The 23,244-nt window shown below is 60.4% G+C and overlaps 1 protein-coding gene across 2 annotated transcripts in view; it reads right to left on the bottom strand.

The window, feature by feature from the left end:
- Positions 1-23,244, bottom strand: part of NOTCH1 (notch receptor 1) — a 44,675-nt gene that overhangs the window by 3,834 nt on the left and 17,597 nt on the right. Inside the window, exons 3-32 of one of the 2 annotated variants that reach the window (XM_075519387.1) lie at positions 20,987-21,249; positions 20,276-20,614; positions 16,848-16,970; positions 16,440-16,673; positions 16,141-16,296; positions 15,835-16,020; positions 15,267-15,380; positions 14,592-14,705; positions 13,306-13,539; positions 12,864-12,974; positions 11,882-12,074; positions 11,481-11,626; positions 11,034-11,147; positions 9,915-10,034; positions 9,415-9,567; positions 8,728-8,956; positions 8,363-8,564; positions 8,104-8,257; positions 7,652-7,836; positions 7,322-7,454; positions 6,750-7,007; positions 6,528-6,640; positions 5,406-5,977; positions 4,263-4,691; positions 3,316-3,464; positions 2,471-2,687; positions 2,025-2,115; positions 1,583-1,748; positions 548-843; positions 59-206 (exon numbers count right to left, since the gene is read on the bottom strand). In XM_075519387.1, coding sequence (XP_075375502.1) covers positions 59-206; positions 548-843; positions 1,583-1,748; positions 2,025-2,115; positions 2,471-2,687; positions 3,316-3,464; positions 4,263-4,691; positions 5,406-5,977; positions 6,528-6,640; positions 6,750-7,007; positions 7,322-7,454; positions 7,652-7,836; positions 8,104-8,257; positions 8,363-8,564; positions 8,728-8,956; positions 9,415-9,567; positions 9,915-10,034; positions 11,034-11,147; positions 11,481-11,626; positions 11,882-12,074; positions 12,864-12,974; positions 13,306-13,539; positions 14,592-14,705; positions 15,267-15,380; positions 15,835-16,020; positions 16,141-16,296; positions 16,440-16,673; positions 16,848-16,970; positions 20,276-20,614; positions 20,987-21,249 — 5,942 coding nt within the window. The remainder of the gene's footprint in view (positions 1-58; positions 207-547; positions 844-1,582; positions 1,749-2,024; positions 2,116-2,470; positions 2,688-3,315; positions 3,465-4,262; positions 4,692-5,405; positions 5,978-6,527; positions 6,641-6,749; positions 7,008-7,321; positions 7,455-7,651; positions 7,837-8,103; positions 8,258-8,362; positions 8,565-8,727; positions 8,957-9,414; positions 9,568-9,914; positions 10,035-11,033; positions 11,148-11,480; positions 11,627-11,881; positions 12,075-12,863; positions 12,975-13,305; positions 13,540-14,591; positions 14,706-15,266; positions 15,381-15,834; positions 16,021-16,140; positions 16,297-16,439; positions 16,674-16,847; positions 16,971-20,275; positions 20,615-20,986; positions 21,250-23,244) is intronic. The other variant, XM_075519388.1, reaches the window with a different exon arrangement.

The following is a 23,244-nucleotide window of genomic DNA, read 5'->3' as shown; positions in this document are numbered from 1 at the left end:
GCAAGCAGCCCTTTCCTTCCACCTCTGAGGGAGCCCGTGTTTTAGTTGTCTGCAGTACCTAGATCATCCACGGCATTGACGTCTGCATGGCAGTTGATGAGATCATCCAGCATGCCCTCCACAGCCAAGCGAGCGGCCAAGATCAGAGGAGTGGTCCCGTCATGCATCCGGGCGTCAAGATCGGTTGCCCTGTTCCTAATCAGGATCTGCCGCAACAAGGACCAAAGCGCAGGAAACGCAAACGTTAGGAGGGAGCAGACACTCCAGGTACCCAGGTCTCAGGACCTGCAACCCCGTTTCCCGAAGCTGGTCCCTCCAATCTCCCCTCCCAGTCCGGGGGTGCACATCCGAGGGCAGCTACGGGGTTGCTGCTTTGCTGTGCCCTGCCTTGAGACAACACGGGCTTCAGTTTTCAAGACTTCCACCCCGCACCTTGCCAGGGCAAGCTGGAGACCCTGCGATAAGCTCAGTCCTGTCACTGACCCAACATGTAGCACCAGTACTTTCCCCAGAAAACCCGGAGACCGGTGGCAAAAGGATCAATTACCTGGAAGACTCCTTGGGCATCGGCAGAGACGGCGGCGTGGAGGGGTGTCCTGCCCATGTTATCCTGGATGTTTGCATCGGCACTAGCTTCCAGCAGGCGCTTGGCAGCGTCCGAGCGGGAGTACCTGGCAGCCAGGTGAAGTGCCGTCTCACCGGTGCGGTCAGTCTGGTTGTGTAAGCTGGCGCCTTGGTAAATGAAATCCGAGATGACGGCGGGAGCATCGTCTTCCTCTTCGCTATTGCCTGTCTCCAGCCCTCCTCCGCTGCAGGAGGCGATCATGAGGGGGGTGAAGCCATCTGAAAAGCACAGGGGAACTCGGTGAAAAAAGGCTTTTTACCCTTCTGTAATGCAGGCGGCTCAGCAAGATGCTCCGTCTGCGATAGATGCTTATTCTCGTGGGTGCATCGAGACTGAGTTCCTGACTGGTTCTAAACATCAAACACGAATATCCTTCCTCTGATATGGATCTGAAATTCCTTAGTGGTATCTCACCACTCACTGCTTTTCCTATTTCATCTGCTAGCTTGCACACTAACATGTAGGGTGCGATTTATAAGGGAGGTTGCTCAAAGCAAACTTGAGCACAGTACAGTGCAACCTTAAATATTTTTATTATTTCAGAGAACAATTTCACAGATGTGGGGAAGACCAAATGTTTAGAATAACTGAAAAGCCTATTAACTATTAATATAGTTAAAAAACCGAAAAGAAGATTGTGAAATGTGCAGTTTGGTGGGAGGAGAGGAATCTAGGAGTGGCAGAGAGATAAGCTGGATGATTTAATAGCTACTTCTTCTGTATTGTCTGATTTCCATCTCGGTGATTAAACAAAAGAGATCTCATGGAAAGCCAAATGTGACAGGGACTCTCTCTAAATCACGCACAACAGCAACTATGCGATGCAGAATGGCTAGCAGCGACTCCGTACTAGAAATGGAGACAGGTAGGGCTGTCTGGGACTGCTCATCTGCAAGGGGTAAGGGAGGATTTTAGATAGCTGACAAGCAGCACAGAAGCGAAAGGAGTCCACCTTACCGGGACCTCTGACGTTGACATCCATACAGTCTGCATCGATTTCCCCCTGGGGTGGAGTAGGTGCCATGGAGGATATGCGCAGGTCAGCGGCATCCAGGTGCTGCTGCGTCCACTGCCTGTGATCCGTCTGATCGTCCGTGTCAGGCAGCATCGCCTGCCCGTCGAACTGCGGAATGACAGCGGGAAATGAGCACCGAGCAAAGCATACAAGTCAGGGTGGGAGGAGGGGGCTGAGCTCTAGCGTGGGAAGCTCTGCAAGTCTCAAAGGTGCGTTTGTCACATGCAGGTTTGCAAAGGAGCCGGCAGCAGCGACGTGTAGCACAGACTGGGCTCCTGAGGGTCCCTCTGCTCTGCTGCTTTCCGCAGCGCTCTGCCCCTTCCGTGATAAAACCCAGCGAGTGACTACTTGCAGCACAGAAAGGGAATGTGGCAGTGAGCTTACCCTGAACTTCTTGGTGTCCAAGGTCTCCTCATCACCCCACTCATTTTGGTTGTCATCCATCAGCGTGCCGTCTGAAGCATTTTTGAGGGGTCTTTAAAAATAAAACCATACAAAAAATTAGCTCCTCTGCAGAAACTAGTCTGTGATGGACTGTGTTTATCTACATGCACAAACTGAAAGAAGAACCAACAAGGCAATTTCCAGGAGGTTCCCCTCAGGTTGCCTTTCATTTTTTACCAAGTGCAAACGGACCACGAAGCATTTAAAAACCTCCTCCAGACGGGATCACTGTTTTCCCCATGCAGAACTTTAAGAAACCTGATTTTTCTCCTCCCCGCTACACCAATATGATGCACTAGAGAACAAAACTCCGATGGGTTCTTTCAGAAGAGCCCCGAGCAGCCCCACTGCGCTGGGTTTAATGGGTTAGCAAGCAAATTACTCACTTCAGTCCAACAGAATCCTCCCCAAGTGGTTCTCGTCGCTTCTTCTTGCTCGACTCTGTCACTTTGAAGCCTTCTGGGAACCAAAGCTGCCCATGCTCCCTGCGCCGCTTACGAGACACCAGTACTCCCACTCCAATGCAAGCAAGCAAGACCAGCACAGCCACCACCACGTACATAGGATACAGCTGGGAGTTCTTCGTGGGCTCAGCTGTTTCACCTACAAAACAGTGGGGCACAAAGAGATGCTGAGACATTAAGCTGCATAGCAAACCAGTGACAGAGTGGAAATGAAGGAAAATTAGTTAATAGAGGTACCTAAGTCTGATCTAAATCAGCCCCCCCAAAATAAGGTCATTTTATACGCTATTAATCAGAATTGCAAACTATCGGCAAATTCTCGGCTGCACAAGCCAGCCTGCATCAGGAGACAGCTTCACTTTTTTCTCCTTTAAGGAAAAGGATTAGCAAACTTCAAATCATTGCGCTTGCATTGAGCTGTTAAGACAAAAGGATTTAGGGGGGATTTTCAAGATACAAACTTCAACTCCTTGCATGTCACTGATTGATTTTGATTGGAGCTGGTTGGGTTTTCTTTTTCTTTTCTTTTTTTTTTTTTTATATAACTTTGATAGTGATAATGATTTTGAAATAAACCTGGAATAAGCAAAAATAATAAACTGTTTTTGCAATTTTTTTAAGAACAGACTTAAAGAAAAAAAAAAAAAGATGCAAGGTTATTAAAAATCAGACTGTGCTCAAATGCAGCCAGCTGACACATAACTAAACATGGATAAGGCTGGAAAGTTTTGGCTGTCCCTCCTCCCCAGCCGACCAGCCGTACTTACTTTTAACGGCTTCTATTTTGTAGGGTATGTTCAGGTTGCCAAGGGAGGCCAAGGCGCCCAGGAACGCCGCCACATCGGTTGCACTCTGGAAGCACTGGGAAGACGACTGGATGCACTGGCGGTTATCAATTTCCAAGTAGACGATGGATCTGTGCGAGAGAAGAGTCAATGAGAAACACGGAGCAATGACCATGCTGAGAAGACAGATGAGCCCTGTCTCCCTTCCCTCCTTAACCCCCCATCAGTGGGAATTAGAAGGTGGGAACCCATCTCCTGGCTTCCCTGTGGCCCAAGCCCTGCAGCTCACGCTCATGGTTTATTGGATTTGCCTCAATGAATACTGTGAATCTAACTCCTTATCTGCAGGAATGGAAGGGAGTCTCTGCTTCACAATGTTTTAAAATTACCCAGACACTACAGTGTCTTAAATAATGCTGTTTGGAAGCCTTCAGATCTTTTCACAACAGTTTCGCTGCTGTAACTCCTTTGCTTTCGGTGGCTTTTGATTGAGCCCACAGAGAGGGAGAAGGTTAGATCTATATGTTTATACCGAAGATCTCCAAACACAGTTTGCAGTAATTGAGTTTTACAACAAAGCTCTAGAAAGCATTTCCCAGGGAGAAACTGAGGCTTAACTTAATGACTTCCTGAAGTCAGACAGTCGGTCAGGCCAACCTCTGCTTCCAGGTCCCACCCAGCCCAGCCCCGGCTCCCAACAATACACAGGACTCCTTCAATCGTGAGAGTCGGCGCAGCATTGTATCAGGGATTCCTGAGCGATCACTCGCTTTTCCCACATGAGAGCAAAATCCGGTTTCTATTCACACAGAAAGCAACGTCTAAATACAATTATCTGGCCTACATCCTTCCCCTTATAGCGTGTTACTATTATCAACACAGAAAACAAGTGCTGCTCAGTGAAAAAGGAACCCATTGGTCCCCCTTACCCTCGGATGTCCATCTGATCGAGCTCTCTCTTCTGCCTTCTGCCAGCCCTGGAGTAGAGGCTGCTCTTTACTTTGTTGATGACAGCACTAGACATATCTGACCAGTCCTCTGTTGACCTCTTGATGTAATGCTTTTTCAGCTCCTCCTCATTGCCATAGTATGGAAAGATCATATACTCTCCCTTGGGGTTCTTCTTGAAGACCACGTTGGTGTGCAACACGCGGCTCAGCTCCCGCAGGAAGTTGAAGGAGTTGTTCTTCAGGTTCTCGGGAGTGATCAGGACCACCACCACCAGCGTGCCATCGGCAAGCTTCTCTGGCATGTTGTTTGCACAGTCCAGACCATCCCATTCGCACTCAAAATTATTGCAGCCCTGGTCACAGTGACCATCTGAGAAGTGATCTTTGCAGTACTGATCGTACAGGGGGCTGGGCAGAAGAAAAAGAAAGGCAGAAGAATGAATTAGACCGAGTACCGTGCATATTACCTATCTGCTGAGAAAATACGCAGTGGTCCACAAGGACCTTTCCTCTGTATAAATATTCTTCATCCTGACAGATAGAAGACAACTGTTTCGTGCAGTGCTGTGAAGCATTCACCTCTGCAGGTGGAAGACAGCAGCTGTTAAATTATAAGTTGCAATTTCGGTGCCAGAAAAAGGGACAAATTACTGTGACTCAGAGAAGACATGGGGACACAGAATAGTTACTCAGACCAGAGTTTGTCCAGGAATCTGGGATTAAGTTCCTGCTGTTGTCAAAGACAATGCTTGGTAAATGCCTGGGTGTGAACGTCAGCGTTTTCTGGCTGCTCTTCCATCTGGGGTCTCCCTACACTGAAACTCACTGTGTTACTACTGTGAGTTGAAGAATTCACTTCTATGGCATGTTACAGGCAGGGAGAGGGAAGCTGTCTGGAATGAGCCAAACCCAGAGAGCTTCCAAGTGTGTATAAACTCAGTAAGACCACAGGGAAGTGTGGTTGCTTGAGTTGCAGCCCCAGAGGCAGCAGAACAGAACATAGAGAGTGAACAACAGGTCTGCACTTAGGAACTTTAGCAGATGCAACCAGAAAATACCCCCAGACGATCTGCACAGAGGTCATGGCTTTAAAACAAGAGGGTCAATGAGCAAGTCACTTACTTGCACTGCCCTTCGTATTTCTGGCAGTCAAATCCATCGTACAGGCAGCCAGCGTTATTGCACTGAGAGTCGCACTTGCCATCGTTGAAGTACTTCCAGCACTGCAGAGACTGGGAGCAGTTCTTCCAGGGGTCATTGAAATTGAGGGAGCAGTCGCCCCCGTCCCAGCCGCAGGCATGGTTGTTGCATTTCCCATCGCAGATCTTGTTGCCGGCATACCCCGCGCAAACCGCGATCTCGCATTTCTCCTCAATTTTGGGTGGGATAATATCCTGTCCGATCCCACCTTGGAAATCAAAGTCGAGGATGTGGCAGTTGAGGCCGTTGAAGTTGGCAGGGCAGTTGCACCGGTAGTAGGGGGAGGCATCGCTGAAGAACTCGCAGGTGCCCCCGTTGTAGCAGGGGTTGGACGTGCAGGGGCTGCTGGCCGGGTACTGGCACTCGGGACCGGTGAAGGCCGGCGTGCACATGCACTTGGAGCTCTTGTGGATGGAGATGCAGGTGCCACCGTTCAGGCAGTGCAGGTTCCCACAGGTGCGGGAGTCGTTCTCGCAGGTGGCACCCACGAATCCCTGGGGAGGCGAGAGCAAGGAGGGAGTCAGAATCACCGACGCTGTCCTACAAGCAGCCTAACACGTGTGTGCTCTGGGAAACTCGGCACAAACCCAGTGAATCAGAGCACAGCTCTGGCGCGTCCTCTGAAACTAGTGATGGGCAAGAATAATCTAGAATGTAAACCCTGTCAGAGCATCCCCCTCAGAATGAAGGGAGCTCTTCTCCGTAGCTGCCTGCTCCACCTGTACGTGGTGCAAATAATGGTCAACCAGACAAGAGTCTGTCCTACAGAGCCGTGCGTTGTACCTGCGGGGCCGAGCCACCTCCTTCTCCCTGAGCCTAACCCAGCCTCCTTGCAAGCGAGGAGCGTATGCGTATATGGATACACCTCCCTCCAGTGAGCACCCACAGCAAAGCATCTTCTCCTCCACGCTTCCCCCTGGCTATCCCAGGCAGGGAAGCCTCAGGGGCTGAACGGGCCCCTTGACTGCCTCTCTGTGCAAGGGGCTGACTTGCAGGGCCCATGTGATATCCCACGCTCAGAGCTGGAGAGGAGCAGGTACCTACAGGGGGGCATTTGCAGATGAAGCCACGGCCGGTGTTGCTGGCAACCGCGCACGTTCCACCGTTCCGGCAGGGTTTGCCTTTACAGCCATCCACCACGGTGTCGCAGCGACGGCCTGCCAAGGGAGAGGGGCACGTGAGGAGCGGAGGAAGGCGTGCGAGACGCGCGGGGTGGCCGGGGGCTGCTGGGCTGGGCGCTGAGAGCGGGGCGGACGCGGCGCTCACCTGCATAGCCAGGTCGGCACTCGCATTTGTAGTCATTGACCCGCTGCACGCAGTTCTGGGTGCCGCGGGCGTCGCAGGGGTTGGACAGGCACTCGTTGACGTCTCCCTCGCAGCGCTCCCCTACAAAGCCAGGGGGGCAGATGCAGCTGTAGCCACCTACCCGATCCGTGCACTTGCCATTGTTAAAGCACTTGGGCCCCAGGGTGACAGGATCAAAGAAAGGGCTGCAGTCATCCACATTGATCTCACAGTGCACCCCTAGAGAAATGGGGGAACAACCCACACAGCTCATCAAACAGTATCGGGGTGCCCGGTGGTCCCTTGTGTGAACCTTCCCTGCGAAGGGGCTGAGCCTGACCAATTCAATGGCAGTCTGAGCCACCGCTCTGGCAGGAGGCACGCAGCACCGCGCAGCTCACGTCCAAGGTTGCGTGGCCTTGATGGCTAAGCTCGCAAGCAAACACAAACCTCTACCGTTGCGTTTGCTTCTGCTAGCCTGAGCAGCTAATGAGCAGATACCGAGGATATCTACGCTCAGCCCACTAATGCCCCAGCCTGGGGAATTAATTTACCTTGAGTTCCTCTGGGGCAGGAGCATTTGTAGGTATTGATGAGATCGATGCAGGTTCCTCCATTCTGGCATGGGTGGGACAAGCACTCATTGATCTCCTCTGAGCAGTTAACTCCATGATAACCAGCCACACACTACAAGGAGGGAAGAGGGGAACTATCAGAGAGGTTCACTCGGTTCCCACACGGCTGCAGGAGCACAGCCAGCACCCCAGCCTTCAACTTGGTAAAGGGGCACCGAGCCAGCCTGAAGCTGGGGCAGCTCCTTGGGCAGCAGAAAGGCGGTAACTGGTGCTTTCTCCCTGTCCATCTGTGCCCCCCATGGCACCCACCTCACAGGAGTAGCCTCCCAGGTAGTCCGTGCAGGTGGCTCCGTTCTGGCAGGGGTTGGGGGAGCACTCGTCCACCTGCTCCTCGCAGTAGCTGCCGGTGTAGCCGGCCTGGCAGCGGCAGAAGTGAGTGTTGCCGGTGTCCACGCAGAGCCCTGAATTCCTGCAGAGATGTGCTACATCGATACCTGCCAGGGAGAGCAGAGTGAGACGCGGGGACCTTGGTGACACCCACGCACCGCAGGGCCATGTCCTGGCCACGCACATCCCACCGGGGATGGCAGCCAGGACTGCAGCCTCAGGGGGTGCACGTTACAGCAATCCTTGAGATAGCTCTGGTTGTGCCAAAGATCCCCACCAAGAGAACTGAGCATGGCCCTGCGCAGAGACCAGCACAGGGGCACCTGGGGACCCCACCCTGGCCCCGTGAGGCCGTGCACGTGGCAGGGACTTACCTTGCTGCTTAGCAGCCACCTCGCAGGAGACACTGGGGACATCGCAGTAGAGCCCTGTCCATCCGCTGTTGCACTCGCAGCGGTACAGGTTGTTGGTCTGCCAGCACTTGCCTCCGTTTTTGCAGGGAGAGGAGTCGCACCAACGCACCAGGTTCTGGGGGGAGCAGAGCAAGAGATGGGGGTCAGGACCCAAATCCCCACAGCCAGCATGCATGGACGGACACTGGGGTCTGCAGCCAACAGCCCAAGACTCCTCTACCTGGCAGTTGAGCCCGGTGTATCCCTGGGGACAAGTGCACTTGTACGTCCCGTAGCTGTCCTGACACTTGCCCCCGTTCAGGCATGGCTTGGAATCGCACTCGTTAATGTCATGCTCGCAGTAGCTGCCCGTGAAGCCGGGCGGACAGATGCAGGTGAAGGTGTTGATGCCATCCACGCAGGTCCCACTGTTGAAGCAGGAGCTGGGAACACAGACATCACGTCCCAGTGAGTCACTGCTGGTCGTGCTCCACGCCAGAGCCCCCAGAGACTGGCCCAGGGCTATGGGGCAGCGCAGGGACCTCAGTCCCTTGCTCCAGCCCCGACAAAGGCTGTGCCCGCAGCGGAAGCCACGCTGGGCTGTACCTCTCTGTGCAGTCAGGCGTGTTGTTCTCGCAGTGGATGCCACTGAAGCCGGCGGGGCAGGTGCAGGTGTAGCTGTTGACGCAGTCGGTGCAGTTTGCGCCGTTCTTGCAGGGGTTGCTGGCGCACTCATTGATGTCCTCCTCGCACTTGGGCCCACGGAAACCAGCCAGGCACTCGCAGAAGAACGTGCCGATGCCGTCGGAGCAGGAGCCACCGTTGTGGCATGGATCTGGAGAGGAGGGACGTGCATGTGAAGATGCAACGGTCCAGCCCCGGCACAGCAGCCCTACCCAGGAGCTGCCATGCAGCACCGTCCAGGCACATGCCCCCCAGCTGCGTGGGGGGACGGAACAGAGCCCGTGGACCAGGCAGAGGCCAGCCCAGCCCCACTGGGGGACTGGGAAGAAGGAGGGCACATGGGACACACTTGCTCACTGCCCGCACGTCACTCTCCCCCCCCAGCCTCCTTCCTGCCAGCTCCCATCTGGCCTTGAACTGACGCAGCTTGACTGGCATGCGTTTGAGATGCCCAGAAGCCCGAGCAGGGCTTGCAGGGTGGCTCAGGACAAAGCAGCAGATGGGGCTCGCCCGTGCACAGGGAGGAGGATCCCAGCCCCAGGAGGGGCAGAGAAGCCAACGGCTCGGGACCAGGCTGAGTGCGGTCCCCGGAGCGGCCCCTGCTCTTACTGGGCTTGCAGTCGTCGATGTCGGTGTCGCAGTTGCGGCCGGTGAAGCCGGTCCTGCAGGCGCAGCGGTAGCTCCCGTTGATGTTCTGGCACGTGGCTCCGTTGCGGCAGGGGTTCTTCACGCACTCGTTGATGTCAATCTCGCACGTCTGACCTGCAGGACAGAGCGGGACAGGGACCGCGTGGGCTGGAGGCACTGGCAAACACCCCAGGGACAACGACGACATCTTGGGGACCGCTCGCAGCAAACCGCCCTTGCCAAGGGGTGCAGGTGATGGCCGTGTCCCGTCCACCCGGCTGAGCCGTGGGCAGGTCAGGACCCTCCCCGAGGCCGGGCACCGTGCAGGCCTGCTCCCATCTGGCAGGGCACGCAGGCAGCCGCCTGCCCGCTGCTCCCCAGCCACGCTCCCTCCCCTCCACCTTTCACTCCCCGAGCAGCAGAGGAGAGCGGGGCGCCGGGGGAGCTGGTGTGCTGAACCCCCGGCCACGCCGTGCCCCTACCTTGCCAGCCAGAGGGGCAACTGCAGGAGAAGCTCTTGTAGTCCTCTGACTCCCGGCACTCGCCACCGTTCTTGCAGGGGCCACCGGCACAGGGGGCCAACACGTCCTCGCAGGTGGCTCCTGCACAGGCGAAAGCACCCGCTGACACCCTCTCGGAAACAACGGGTGGCCCAAGACTCCACTACCCCTGTCCCCTGCCCTGGGCTGCTGCCAGCCCTGGGGCAGACTCTGGGCTTCCCCACTGCCCCAGGGCAGCCCCGCTGGGGCCGTCTGCTCCATCCCTGGTCCCCTGTGACCCCAGGCCCCCCACGAATCCTTTAAGGCTGGGCAATCTGGGCTGCATTAAAGCACTGCACACTTCCTTTGGCAGGGAAGAGTTGCTCAGGGTGTCTTTCCCCCCGTGTGCTCCCCCCCCATCCCTCTCAGCCGCTTTTCCTGTTTACGTCCAGCCAAGGGACACGTTCCCGCCGAACCCTTATCTTCCCTGTCAGCCAGTATCTCCTGAACTGGCCTTTGCTATTTTCCAGAGCCTTCCCCTCCCTGCCTGCCCCATCCCCGTCCCCCCAGGGGTTTCTATGGCCACTACGGAGGGCAGGAAACAGCTCACGGCTTCCTGCAATTGTGCACCGGCTGCTGCTCTGCGCGAGCGGAAGCGGGAGGCTGGCAAACAGGAATTGGCTCAGCAGAATCCCCCGGCCCCTCGCCCTCAGCTCGCTTTTTCCAGCGCGAGCATCGTGGCAGGAGAACGGGGCCACCAGCAGCGCCGACCCCCCAGCGCGGTGGGGCGTGAGTGGGACGGCCACCTGGTGCTGCTGCCCCGGGCGCAGGCTGCGGCCGAGACACCACCTCGGTGCCCTCCCCTCCAGGAGGAGGAGGAGGAGGGAGGAAGCTCTGGCTGACCGCTTCCCAAAGCTCCTCCAATTTTCCTCCAGCTGCGCTGCGGCACGGGGAGGTGGAGCCGCGGCCATAGGCAGCCCCATGGCGGGGCAGTGCGAGGGAAGCCTCCGCGCTTGGTGCCGGCTTGTTGCACGTGCAGAGGGGACTATTTGCTGTCACACCCGAAGCAGCAGCCCCGCAGAGCCCCGGCGAGGGCCTGGGGGGACGGGGTGCTCCCCTCACCTGTGTAGGGCAGGAGGCAGTTGCAGGTGTAGCCGGCGACATCGTCAATGCACGTGCCCTGGTTCAGGCAGGGGTTGGAAGCGCATTCGTTGATATTGGTCTGGCAGTTGGGTCCTGTGTTAAGAAAAATAGATAAAAGCTGCTGTGATGGAGGTGTGCTGGTGAGAGGGGGCTGAGGGTACAGTGGGGATGTGGTGACAATTGCCGTTGTCACCACTCATCGCCCTGGAAGAGCCTCCTGCTCTCAGCTCCAGCCATGGGCACCCAAACTCTCCTGCAGGTCCCCGGGCTGGCTGCACTGCCACGTCTCCCAGCCAGACCTGGGGTCTCCACCATCCCCACAGCAAAGCCTCCAGCCCATCCAGCATCATGGGGATGCCCGCCCACAGCTCCCAGCCGGGCCCCAGCGTGGGGGGGACGGGGCAGCATCCCTGGCTGCACCCTTACCGCTGAAGCCCTCCCTGCAGGTGCAGATGTAGCCGCTGGTCATGTCCTTGCAGGTGCCACCGTTCATGCAGGGATTGGATTCACACTCGTTATTGTTAATGTCGCAGTTTGTCCCACTCCAGCCTGGGTCGCAGTCACACCTGTAGCTTTGGGGAAAAATTGGGGTATAAAGCACAGGATCTGGTCCGACCTGGCCCTCCTGGCTACACCAGCCATCATTTACCCAGCAAACCGCGGCTCCTAATTGTGCCCCTGCAGGTAAACATCCCCTGGCACTAGCACAGAGCACGGACGAGCACCGGCACAGGGGATGGCTGCTCACCCTGCCTCTAACCCCGATTTTGCTGGGTGGCCCTTTGGTCCCAGCAGCCCCCCAGCAGCCCCCATGCCCTCCAGCCTACCCGTTCAGCCCGTCGTGGCATTTCCCGTGGATGCAGGGGTTGCTGTTGCACTCATTCACTTCGGACAGGCACTTGGGGTCGTGGAAGCCCTCGGGGCAGAGGCAGGTGAAGCCGTTGATGCCGTCTTTGCATGTGCCCCCGTTGTGGCAGGGGTTGCTGGAGCACTCATCGATGTTGATGTTGCACATGCGCCCTGGGAAAGGGGGGAGGTGAGGAAACGTTACCCCATAGGATGCATGGCACGGCACGGCACGGCACGGCGGGCGCGTGCCACCTCCTGGGGGGCACCCACTGGGAAGGTCCCCCTCCAGCCACCCAGGGAACAGCTGCCGGGGGCTTGAATCTCGGGGCACACGTGTGCCGGCTGTGTAGGAGCGGGCTGCCCTCCAGGTAGGGTGACTTCACACCCCTGCATCGCCCGCCTGGCTTAATTAAACATGACTGGGAAGAGGCCATGCCCTGGGCTCGTTTAGTCCAGGAGCAAATAACGAAGGGAGACGGTTTCAGCCTGTAACCCTACCTGCTGCGGCCGACAAAGCCAGGCTTTATTGTGGCTCTCAGGGGGCAGGAGGACAAGGGGCCGCGCGAGTGGGGAGAGGTGGGGGCTGCTCCCATCAAAGCCCTCCGCCATTTCCAGCAGTGATCAAACAAACCAGTCGGACAAGGCGGCAATCCGATACTCATGGGAGTGGGCGCAGCGGGAGTCGAATTCGCGGCACCAGACACCCCTTTGATTTCAGCCTGAGCCGGGGTCACCCTCCTGAACAAGCAGGAGCACTGGAGGGTGCAAAACCTCTGGCAAGTGGGATGGCAGCATCTCCCCTCCTCGCCGCAACCTCACCCCAGCTGCGTGGGGCACCAGCAGCTGCAGGCATCCCTGCACCGCCGCGGGCACAGGGGACACCCCAGGGCTCCCCGGCGCGAGGCTGGATCCAGACCAGGTCCCCAGGGTGCCACGGTGGCCGCCATGCCCTGCTCTCACCTGTGTACCCCGGCTCGCAGGTGCACTCGTAGCCGTTGATCTTGTCGATGCACTTGCCGTAGTCGCAGGGGCTGCTAGCGCAGTCGTCCAGGTTGATCTCGCAGTTGGGCCCTGGGGAGGAGAGTGGTGCTGTTAGGGGGTCCCCGGCCCCGCTGACGAGACAAAACGAAGCCCACTGGCACCGACCGCTGCCGCCACTCCACAACAAAGCACCTCTGCCACAAGCCGCTCCCTGGCTCCTGGCTGGGGCACGGTTCCTGCGAGAGCCGGGCACCAAACTGGGAGAACTCGCCCTCCCCGAGGATGCCCCAGGCTGGCCCCAGTATCGGGGTGGCTGCTGGCGGCAGCCCAGGGCCAACCCGCCCAGGGACGGGGATGGGACCAGGGTGCCGCGCAGCACGGCTGACCCGCGTGGACCCCCCGGGGGGTCCCTCCCGCTCACCCGTGGTCCCTTTGAGGCAGAGGCAGTTGTAGGCGTTGTTCCTGTCCTGGCAGGTCCCCCCGTTTTTGCAGGGCTGGCTCTGGCACTCGTTGATGTTGATGTCGCAGCGGTGGCCCGTGTAGCCAGGCTGGCAGATGCAGGTGAAGGCGGCGATGCTGTCCTTGCAGGTCCCGTAGTGGCACGGGTCGGGGTCGCACTCATCGATGTCGATCTCGCAGTGAGTGCCTGAGAAACCTGCCACCAGCGGGAAGGACGCAGGGTCAGGACGGGGGACACGGGGTGAGGACGGGGGATACGGGGTCAGGATGGGGGACACTCCTTCCCACCCTGGCCAGGTGTGAGGCAGCGCACCGGGGTGGCTTGACCTGCCCACCCACCCTGCCGCGAGCCCCGGGACCCCCGCGAGCGGGGCGCAGGCAGGGGAGCGCCCTGGCGCGCCAGCAGCGGGGCTGGTCAGACCCCGGCTCGCGGGCTTTGTCCCGGGGCGCACAATGACCCGCATTAAGCCGCCTCGGCTCAGGAGCGGGGCCCCGCGCTCGCCCGCGGCTCGTCCCGGAGTGCGCGGGGGGGCCGGCCGCAGGCACCCCCGAATAATAACCTCCCCCCTCGGCATATCCTATTCTCCTGGCCGGCTCCCTCCCTGCCGGGTTTGGGGGTGGAGAGCCGAGGACAAAGTACAGCTTTGACTAGACCCCGCCAAGCCCACATAGCAGCTTTTCATCGGGGCTTGGCATTTGCAAGACACTAATTAGAGGCCATTCAGCTGGAAGATTTCTGGCGGGAGCTGCTCCACAAAAGAGCCACTGTTTGCCACCAGGGCTCAAGTCATCATTTTGTGCAACCGCTCCTTGGGTTTCGGTCGGCGAGCCCCCGCAGCCCTGCACCTTGCGTCCCCATAGAGGCAGCTTTATTCCTTCCTTCCTGCCTTCCCCCTTGCTGCTGCCCGCCGCTGAGGCGAGGAGCACGGCGGGACGGCTGCTGCCGGGCCACACCTAATGAGCGCCGGGCTCGTTACGCCCGGCTCTGGGGCTGGCGGGCGGTGGGGCTCGACTCGCTCCGCTGACGCATGGGACAGGGACAGTCCTGCCCCACGGGAGTCACATCAGCAGGGACCAACCCCGCTGCTGGGGAGTTCGGGGACACCCCCACGGCGGGTGCTTGGGGAGGTGGGCGCTTGTTAATAATTTGGCAACGTGACTTATGGCACATCGCGGGGCAGAAAGTGGCTTGTTCCTGCCCGGTGAAGCGGGACCCCCGGAGCCCCCCGGGATGAGGGGACCCCTCACCTTCGGTGCACTCGCAGCTGTAGGTGTTGGGGCCGTCCACGCACTTGGCACCGTTCTTGCAGGGGGTGCTGGCGCACTCGTCGATGTCGAACTGGCACAGGTGCCCGTTGAAGCCTGGAACAGGGGGAGAAGTCACGTCCCGGCACAGCGGCCGGACCCGCCAGCCTTCCCCCTGCCGCCGCCGGGTCCCCGCGTCCCGGCCGGGGCGCCGGGTTTCCATGGGGACCATTGAGAGCATCTTATTTACATCTCTAGAGGAGCAAAGTCTCTGAACTTCAAAACCTCCTTTCACAGATTAACCGTCTCCCCATTCTCCGCTCCACCCCGTGACTTTGACACCGCATTCAAAGCCGCTGGTGCAGCCCCCCCCCCCCGCCCCGGCCCCCGGCCCTCCTTCCCAAAGAGAGGCCTTTTCAAGTGCAAAGCCGTGGGGTTTAATCCTCCTTCCCCTCTCCCATGGGCCTGACCTGGAGCAGCATCGCCTGCGCGGGGCTCAGCCCCTCGCCGCCACGGGGGAACCCCCCACCAAAAGCGCCGAGAGGTGCTTATCCGCCTCTCCCCATTTTGGGGGGCTCCGAAATTTAAGGAGCCCATTTTCAGCTCCTTCCCGGCTCCAGCCGGGATGCATCACAGCTTTGTTTCCACCACGATGGCAGTGGGACGGATGCCGCGTACCGGTGGGGCACTCGCAGTGGAACTCATTGATCTTGTCGAGGCAGTTGCCGTTGTGCAGGCAGGGGCTGCTGGCGCACTCGTCCGTGTTGATCTCGCAGTAAATACCCTCGTAACCTGCGGAGAGACCCGGTGCACCGTCAGCACCGCGGCACGGGGCTGGCACAACGTGCAGGATGGGCTGGTTACGCCAGGGCACGTTTGGTCCCCCCGTCTTTACAAAGGCAGCTCAGGAACTGTGTTACAGGTGGTGGGACGCGATGCACAAGCTGCTCCACGTTGTCCACCCTGGATCTCCCTGACCTTGGCTTGATCCGAACCAGCAAGGTTGGGAAAAGGAGTCCAGAGCAGGGCTGAAGGTACCCCACTCTCACCTCCCGTCCCCCCACCGCTGCGGGAGACCGCGCAATCTTTACCAAGCTCTTTCTTTTCGGTGCTGTCCCCGGGCACACACGCCTCCCATGGCTCCTCACCCAAACCAACACCGAGCTGAAGCTCAGGGGCACCCGGAGCCCTCCCGCCGCCCGCACCCAGCACCGGGGCAGGGGTCTGTGCCCACCACCCCACCCACCAGGCATGCAGATGCACTGGAACTCCCCGATCTGGTCCAGGCAGGTGGCATCGTTCTGGCAGGGGTTGGAGAGGCACTCATTGACATCGATCTCACAGCGAGGACCCGAGTAGCCCTGCAGGCACTGGCACTGGAAGGACCCCTGGGTGTTGATGCATTTCCCTGCGTGCTCGCAAGGGTTGGCTCCTGCAACACACAAGCGTGGCTCAGAGGACGCGTTCCCGGCTGCACGTGAGCTCCCGACTGCACCGGTGCTTTCCCCAGCTGCTCCTCTGCCACTCGCGCGAGCTCAGCCCCGGCGCTCACCCAGCGAGCACTCGTCCACGTCCTGGTTGCAGGCCGGCCCCATGTACCCCGAAGGACACGTGCAGATGGCTTTGCCGTTGACGGGGTTGGTGTCGCAGTTGGAGCCCTCGTTGCATGGGTTGCTGATGCAGGCGTCATCGAGGTGGCACAGCAAACCTGGGCGGCAAAAGGCAGGTGCACGTCAAGGGTGATGGGCACACAAGTCACCACGCACCGAGAGCTCAGCTAGGAGCCAGGGGACATGCGGGGAGCTGCCACCCTCCACTGCAAGCAGGGGGTAAGATGGGATGGGGCCTCACCTGTGCGGCCATGGGGACACTCGCAGTAGAAGGAGGCGACCCGGTCGTGGCAGGTGGCCCCGTGGAAGCAGGCGGCCATGGCGCAGTCGTCGATGTTCTCACTGCAGTCCTCGCCCGTCCAGCCGTTGACGCAGACGCAGTTGTAGCCGCCGTGGTTATTGTGGCAGGTGCCCCCGTTCTGGCAGGCGTTGGGCATCAGCTGGCACTCGTCCACGTCCTCAGTGCAGTACTGACCTGCCAGGGGACAGGGCACCTGCATGAGGCTGGCACTGCCCAGCTCCTGCAGGCTCCATGAGCATCGCTGTGAAGCAGGACAGCTCTCCCCACCTGGACCCCGCCACCCCCCGGGGCAGGATTCGGCCTCCCAGCCCAGCCCCGTGCCACCCTCGCTGCCGGTGACGGTGCTACCTGTCCACTCGGGCGGGCACTGGCAGTTGTAGGTGTTGACGCCGTCCACGCAGGTGCCCCCATTCTTGCAGTTGTTGCCCGGACAGTCATTGATGTTCTCCTCACAGTTCTGGCCCGTGAACCCTGCGCGGAGGAGATGTCTGCCATGATGCCGACCGACCAACCGGCTGTGCCACTGCCTCAGCCCCCCGCCACCCCCCTGCCGATGGCAGGTTGCTCGTTACCGGGTGCCGAGCGTGTGCCAGGCGCTCCCAGCCCAGCTTTGAAGCCAGCCACCCGGTTTCACCCCCAGCCCCGTCCCGCCTCTGCTGCGCAGGTTTCCCTGCCAGGGCACCATTGCCGGAGCCTGGCAAGCGGCGGCGGCTTCCTCCGTGCAGGGCAGACGGGCGTCCCCGGCGCAGGGCTCGCCTGCCAAAGCCCCCGGCTCTGGAGACGCTCGCCCCGAGCGGCAGAGGATCCGGCTCCGCGGCAAGCCGGGATGAACCGGGGCTGCTCCCATGAAGGCTTGCGGAACCCGGTGCTGAATCACCGACTTTTAATTTCAGACGTAAAGAGCCTCATCAGCAGTGCTTCCCCCGGAGGGGGATCCAAGTCCCTGGCAGGGGGAACCACCGCCCCACGCGGTGCTGCGCTAATCCCAGCCCGCCTCTCCTGCGGTGAGCCCGGCCGCTCGGGTTTACGTTATCGCCTCCACCTGATAGCGCGGCACGCATGGAAACCGCGCCGCCCCCGGCCTCTCCCCGCGGCGTCTGCAGCAGAAATGAAACAGCCAGGCCCTTCTCAGGGCATCTGCCAAGCCACCCCGTCCCCCTCCAACTGCCACTTGGGTTAAGAGCTGCATTTACTGTAAGACCCCCCAAAGCCCCCAACCCAGCCGCCGTCAGGCGTCAGCCTTCCCAGCCCGCCCAGGTGCTCGGGGTCGGGACGGCAATGCCAGCCCGCGGCAGCTCCCCGCGGTGCCGGCGTGCACCTGCAGCTCCCCCAAACTCCCCAAGGCGTTCTGCAGGCCCGGACCAGGCTGCTCGCCCGCGCAGGCAGCTCACAGCGTCACCTCCGCCTCCATGGGGAAGGGACCCGGGTGCCCAGGCTCATCCTCCGTGGGACCCCAGACCCTGGCCCAGCTGGGGGTTTTCCCCTCGCTCTCCCCAAAGGTCGTGTTTTTCTCCCCCCCGTAGCCTCAGCCCCATCGCGCGAGGAGCACCAACAGCTATTTACGATTGTTGGTAGGAGTCCAAAGCAGGTAACATTGATTTGCACCTCATTTTTAAGCAGCTGGGCTGAGACTGAACAGCAGTAACTGGCAATGTCCTAGATACGAGGATTAACTCATTTTGAACCATCCGAATGAGTAATTAGTACTGCAATTACTTTAAACTCAGGGTTACATTCTACAGCGATGGCATGATAAAACAGCCGAGATTAGTTTAACTTGAAGAAACCCGGTACAGCCAGGCCTCTCTGGGAATGAAAAGGGGACATTGTTTCAGGTCTGCTGCGCTGCATACCAGCGTATCAATCACCCTCTTATCATGAGAAACAGCCCCCCGTCCCTCCTGCCTCCGTCCGAAGCCGATGCAGCTCCTGCGGCGAGCCATGGCGGAGGTGCTGAGGGACCCCCCGTCCCCCCGGAGCAGGGGCTGTGCCGTGCCACCCCACGGGAGGTAAACCAGCTCGTGCAGCATGCAAATCTCCTGGAAGCGGCCCACGAAGCCGCAGCTGGGCGTGAAAGCACCGATCCCCCCCCCGCAGCAGGGATGCTCCCCTAGGGCCATACCTCACCCCGCCTTGCCCAACGCTTGGGCTGCTCTGGGGAAAGTGCTTCATCAGCAGAACAGCAGGGCAGGGCCAGCGCCGCTCCTCCTGCCCCCTCCACCTGCCCATCCCTGTGGCAATGCCGCTCCGCCGGGCCAGGGCTCAGAGCTGCTCCCGTGGAGCATCGCCCCTGGCTGCGCCAGCTTGTCCTGGAAGGAAAGGCTTCCTTCCCTAGCACTGCTCGCCCGGTCGGCCCCACCACCTCGCTGCCCCTAAGGACAGGAGCTTTGCTCCAGCCTGGGTGAGCCAGCCTGGAGGGGAAGCAGGAGATCCTGCAGGGCCCTGTGTATTTTGGGTGGTTAACGAGTCTCCTGAGTTATTGCAGCCAAAAGCTTTTTAAGGGGATTGAACCTCTGAGCCTGTGTCAGAGATCAAGACAAGATCCCCTGTGCTGCCCCGCGGGGATCCTGCATCTTCCCCCGGCAGCGGGCTGGGCTGCCGGCAGGATGCGGGTACGTCTGTGCCGGCTGGCAGACCCCATCCCCACCCCGATGCCACGTCCCCAGCAGCGGTGGGGCAGGAGCTACAGCGGAGGGCGGCTGGAGCTCCCCGCGGTGATGCCAAGCACGGCCCAGGGTGCAGAGCAGAGAAGCCGCCTACCCCTTGTCCTGCCCCAGCCCCTGCGGAGCTACGGGCAGCCAGAGGAGATCAAAGCAATCCCACGAGAGACTTCTCGGGCAGCTTAGCGCTGCCCACAGCTTCCTTCCAAGGGAGAGGGCGGATGCGTCCCCTCCGTGTCTGCCGCAGCCGGCCAGCGTGGCTGGCTCGGGTGAGAAATGGCACTCGCCCCCCGGCAAACGCAGCCCGGTCCGAGCGTGGGGCTGCACCGGGCGGCAGCAGGGCTCTGGGCTGTGCCGGCTGCCTGCTGGCAGGAAGCTCTGCTATTTCATTTCTCCAGCCAGCGCGGGGCCGGGGAAAGCGTGGGGCCGGGGGGTGCGTGGGCCCGTGCTCAGCCCCTTCCGCTCCCGGCCCCAGTCGCCCTGCAGACCGCTGCCCGAGGGCAGAAGCGAAAGGGCTTGCTGGGGTCAGGGGGCCCTTTCAGAGCCGCTTCTCTTTCCCCCGGCACGCAGGGTGCCAAGCTCCCTTGCAGGGTGCTGAGCTCCTGCGACAGCCCCCGCTGGGCCCCCTCCTGCAAGAGCCCTTCGTTTCAGAGGCTGTAATTCAGCTGGGCTGCTCCGGCGCTTGCCGGAGGGAGCAGCAGCGAGCACGGAGAGGGTCTCCCTTCCCCAGCTCCGTTCGCACTCGGAAACTTTCCAAAATAGCTATTCCGGGCTAATTATTCCATTCTGGAAGTGGATTAAGCTAAAGCGGAAAAAGGCACTCTTATTCTGGAATATGAGCATCCGCACAGGGGCCTCTGCTGAAACAGTTCTTTTGGAAGAGCTATTTCGGTGAATCACCAAGTATAAAAAGCCCCCAGATGACCTCTCCTCTTCGGGCATCGCTGCCCGAAGTCTTCCCAAGTGCAGGCGGCACAGCGAGCCCACAGCCCCTCGTTTTTGTCCCTCCCAGAGCCGTAACTCGGGGGAAGATCGGGCACTACTCGTTTAGGGGGGCAAAGGGGCCGCAAGAGGATCCCCTATCCCCGTCCCCCCCCGCTCAGAGGCAGCCCCTACCTGGCAGGCACGTGCAGTCGTAGGTGGTGTCTCCGATCTGGCGGCACGTCCCCCCGTTCTGGCAGGGCGAGGGGTTGCAGGGCACGTAGAGGTGCTCGCAGTTCTGCCCGGTGTACGCTGGCTTGCAGGAGCACTGGTAGGTGCCCACCTCGTTGGTGCAGCTCCCGCCGTTCTTGCAGATGGGCGGCGAGATGTTGCACTCGTTCACGTCCTGCTTGCAGTTGGCCCCGTGGAAGCTGCTGGTGCACCGGCAGATGTAGTGGGCTTCGAAGGGGACGCACTGGCCCCCGTTGGCACAGGGGTTGGAGGCACAGGGGTCGGCCTGCTGGCAGGTTTTGCCTGAGGAGGGCAGGGAGGGAGGATGAGGATGCAAACCGCAGCTCGGGCGCTCGATCTTTGTGCTGGGGTGCAGACCCGGCTCTGGGACTGTGTTCATGGGGGGGGTGCAACTAATTCCTCCCACCTCTGCCCCTGTAAAACCCTCACCCGTGCAGGAGGCTTGCAGCTCACCCAGCCAGGGACCCTCCCAAGCCCCTGCTCAGGTTTGCAGACCCCGCTCCTTTCCCCCAGCACCGGAGCAAGCCGAAATCAGAGGCAGCACCCTTCTCCATCCGCAGGGGTCTTCCAGGAGCAATCCCCGGCGTAGGCTGCCCCTCTCCCTGCCCCATCCACGTCGCCGTGTCCCCACGCTGCGCGGCGGCACCGCCTCACCTGACCACCCCGGCGGGCAGCGGCACTTGTACTCGCTGAGCGTCAGCAGGTCGCAGGTGCCCCCGTTGCGGCAGGGGTTGCTGAGGCAGACGTTGTCGCGGGGCGTCAGGCAGAGCTCGTCGGTGAAGCCCACGCGGCAGGTGCAGGTGTAGTCCACGGTGCTGCCGCGCACCACCGGGGTGCAGGTGCCGGCGTTCTTGCAGGGGGAGCTCAGGCAGGGGTTGGGCAGCTGGCACCGCTCGCCCACGTGGGCACCGCTACACCTGGCAGGGGCGAGAGACGCCGTCAGCGGGATCGGCCCCGAGGGGCTGGGGGCACCCGGCCACCCCAGGGACCGGCTCCGGGAACGCCTCCCCCGGCCCGACCCCGCGCTGCATCCCGGCGCGTCGGGTTTGGCAATTGCAAGGCTCTGCCCTGGCCACGCTGGGCTGAGAAGAGGAAGATGAAAGAGGTGCCGGGAACAAAGGCGTCCTCCATCGAGGGGCCTGCACCGACTTGCAAAACCGCAGCCTCCAGTGCTGACGTCCTGCTTCTCATCGCAACGTGCTTTTTTTGCCCCCCCCCCCCCCCCCGTTACTGAAGAGGAAGCCAAGGCGCAAGGGGGGACGCGGTGGAGGCGGGAGGGGCACCCCATACCCGCACCCAACCCAGGGCACCTACAGACCCTGAGGGAGAGGAAACCCTGCAGTGGCCCACGGGGCTGAGCAGCACGGGGATAGCCCTGTGCCCCTGCCTGCACCAGGGTCCCTGCTCCACCAGGGTGCTTTTTCTCCTCCCTCCATCCTCAGAAATCACTCAAACATGACCAAACACGGGCTCAGCGTTGGCTGGTAGCAGGTGGGACACGCTCCTGCTCCTCGCAGCCGGCTGGGATCTTCCCCCATGACAAACCCTGCACAAGGAGGGACGAGTGGCCCCCACTGCCGCGTCCCTCTGCGTAGGGGGCCCTGAGAAAAGGCTCCCTGACGTGGCCACCGGCTCGACCATCTGTCACCGTTGGCCAACAGGGCTGGAGCAACTGCCGGCTGCAGGACCGGGGCAGGACACGGGGACACGACGCAAGGGCAAATCCCGGAGAGGCTGGGCAGGACACGGGGCCGGCAAAGGACCCCGCAGAGGGGGGAGCTGCCCCCCGGGAAAGGGAGAACAGAGCAAAGCTGTGCACAGAGAGACCGAGGGCACCCAACATCCGATGAAGATCCTGGGGACAAGGCCCTTCAGCACCTCCCCACACAAACTCTCCCGTGCAGCATCTCTTGCATCATGTCTGCAACACGAGATGCCACGCGTTTTGTCCCCAACCAGCTCTGCTCACATTACACCGCTTCCAAAGGGGGATTTTCTGCCCTGGCTGGGCTGCGCCGAGCAGCCGTCGCGAGTAGGGCGTGGGAGGAGCGAGACGACGCTGGCACGCTGCTGTCCCACACCGCGGTGGCAATGCCACCGCAGCAGAGCAGGGCACGCCACGCTCAGCTCATGCTGGGCTGCCGGCCGCTATCAGAAGCCTTGAGAGCAGAAATAAATCTGGGGGCAGTTGCATGCATTGCTGCGAGCTCAGGGTAAGGCAGCCTCCGCGGGAGGGGATGGCCAGGGAAGACGACAGCACCCGGGCACTGGGGGACCGTGGTCCCCGCTGAGCTTTGGCAAGTCGGGGCCCAGGGCACCCACCATGTGCTCGCACCCGTCACCACCCGAGCTGGTGGGACCTTGTGTCCCCGACCCTCGTGCGTGGCCTCCAAGGCTCCGGCGGCAGGCAGTCCCCCTGGGGCGAGCAGGGAGGGTCCCGGGGAGCGCTGCAGCCCCGCGGCTGCAGAGCAGAGCACTCACCTGCAAACCCCACCAGCCTGCAAACCCCAAAACGAGACCGTGGGGCTCCTCCGGTGAAGCACAGCCAGCAAACCCCCACCCGCAGCCAGCCCCAACCCGGAGCCGCTGTGCTCTGCCATGCTGTGCCGGCGGCAGGACCACGTTTCAGCCCCGCTCCCCCTCTCCTCTTCCCCTATTTTTTTTTTTTTTTTAACCCAATTCTGATTTCATTGTTGGGGATTGTGTGAGAATTTGTCAGGATTCGGAGACATTTTGAGTTAATGAGACGGCATTATCCAGGCCAAATGAAAAAGAAAATGTGTATAATAATAAATCAGGGCATCTGCTCGGCACACAAAGGGCGTCGGGGAGCAGGTGTGCATCCTAATGAGGCAGAGCAGCTGCCGGCGCCCGCGGCCGATGCCCGGCTCGCTGGCGGCTCCAAGCCTGGG

The sequence above is a fragment of the Mycteria americana genome, chromosome 17, assembly GCF_035582795.1.
Source record: "Mycteria americana isolate JAX WOST 10 ecotype Jacksonville Zoo and Gardens chromosome 17, USCA_MyAme_1.0, whole genome shotgun sequence".
Lineage (NCBI taxonomy): Eukaryota > Metazoa > Chordata > Aves > Ciconiiformes > Ciconiidae > Mycteria > Mycteria americana.
Note: the sequence above shows the minus strand (reverse complement) of the source record. Positions and strands in the feature narration are given on the sequence as shown.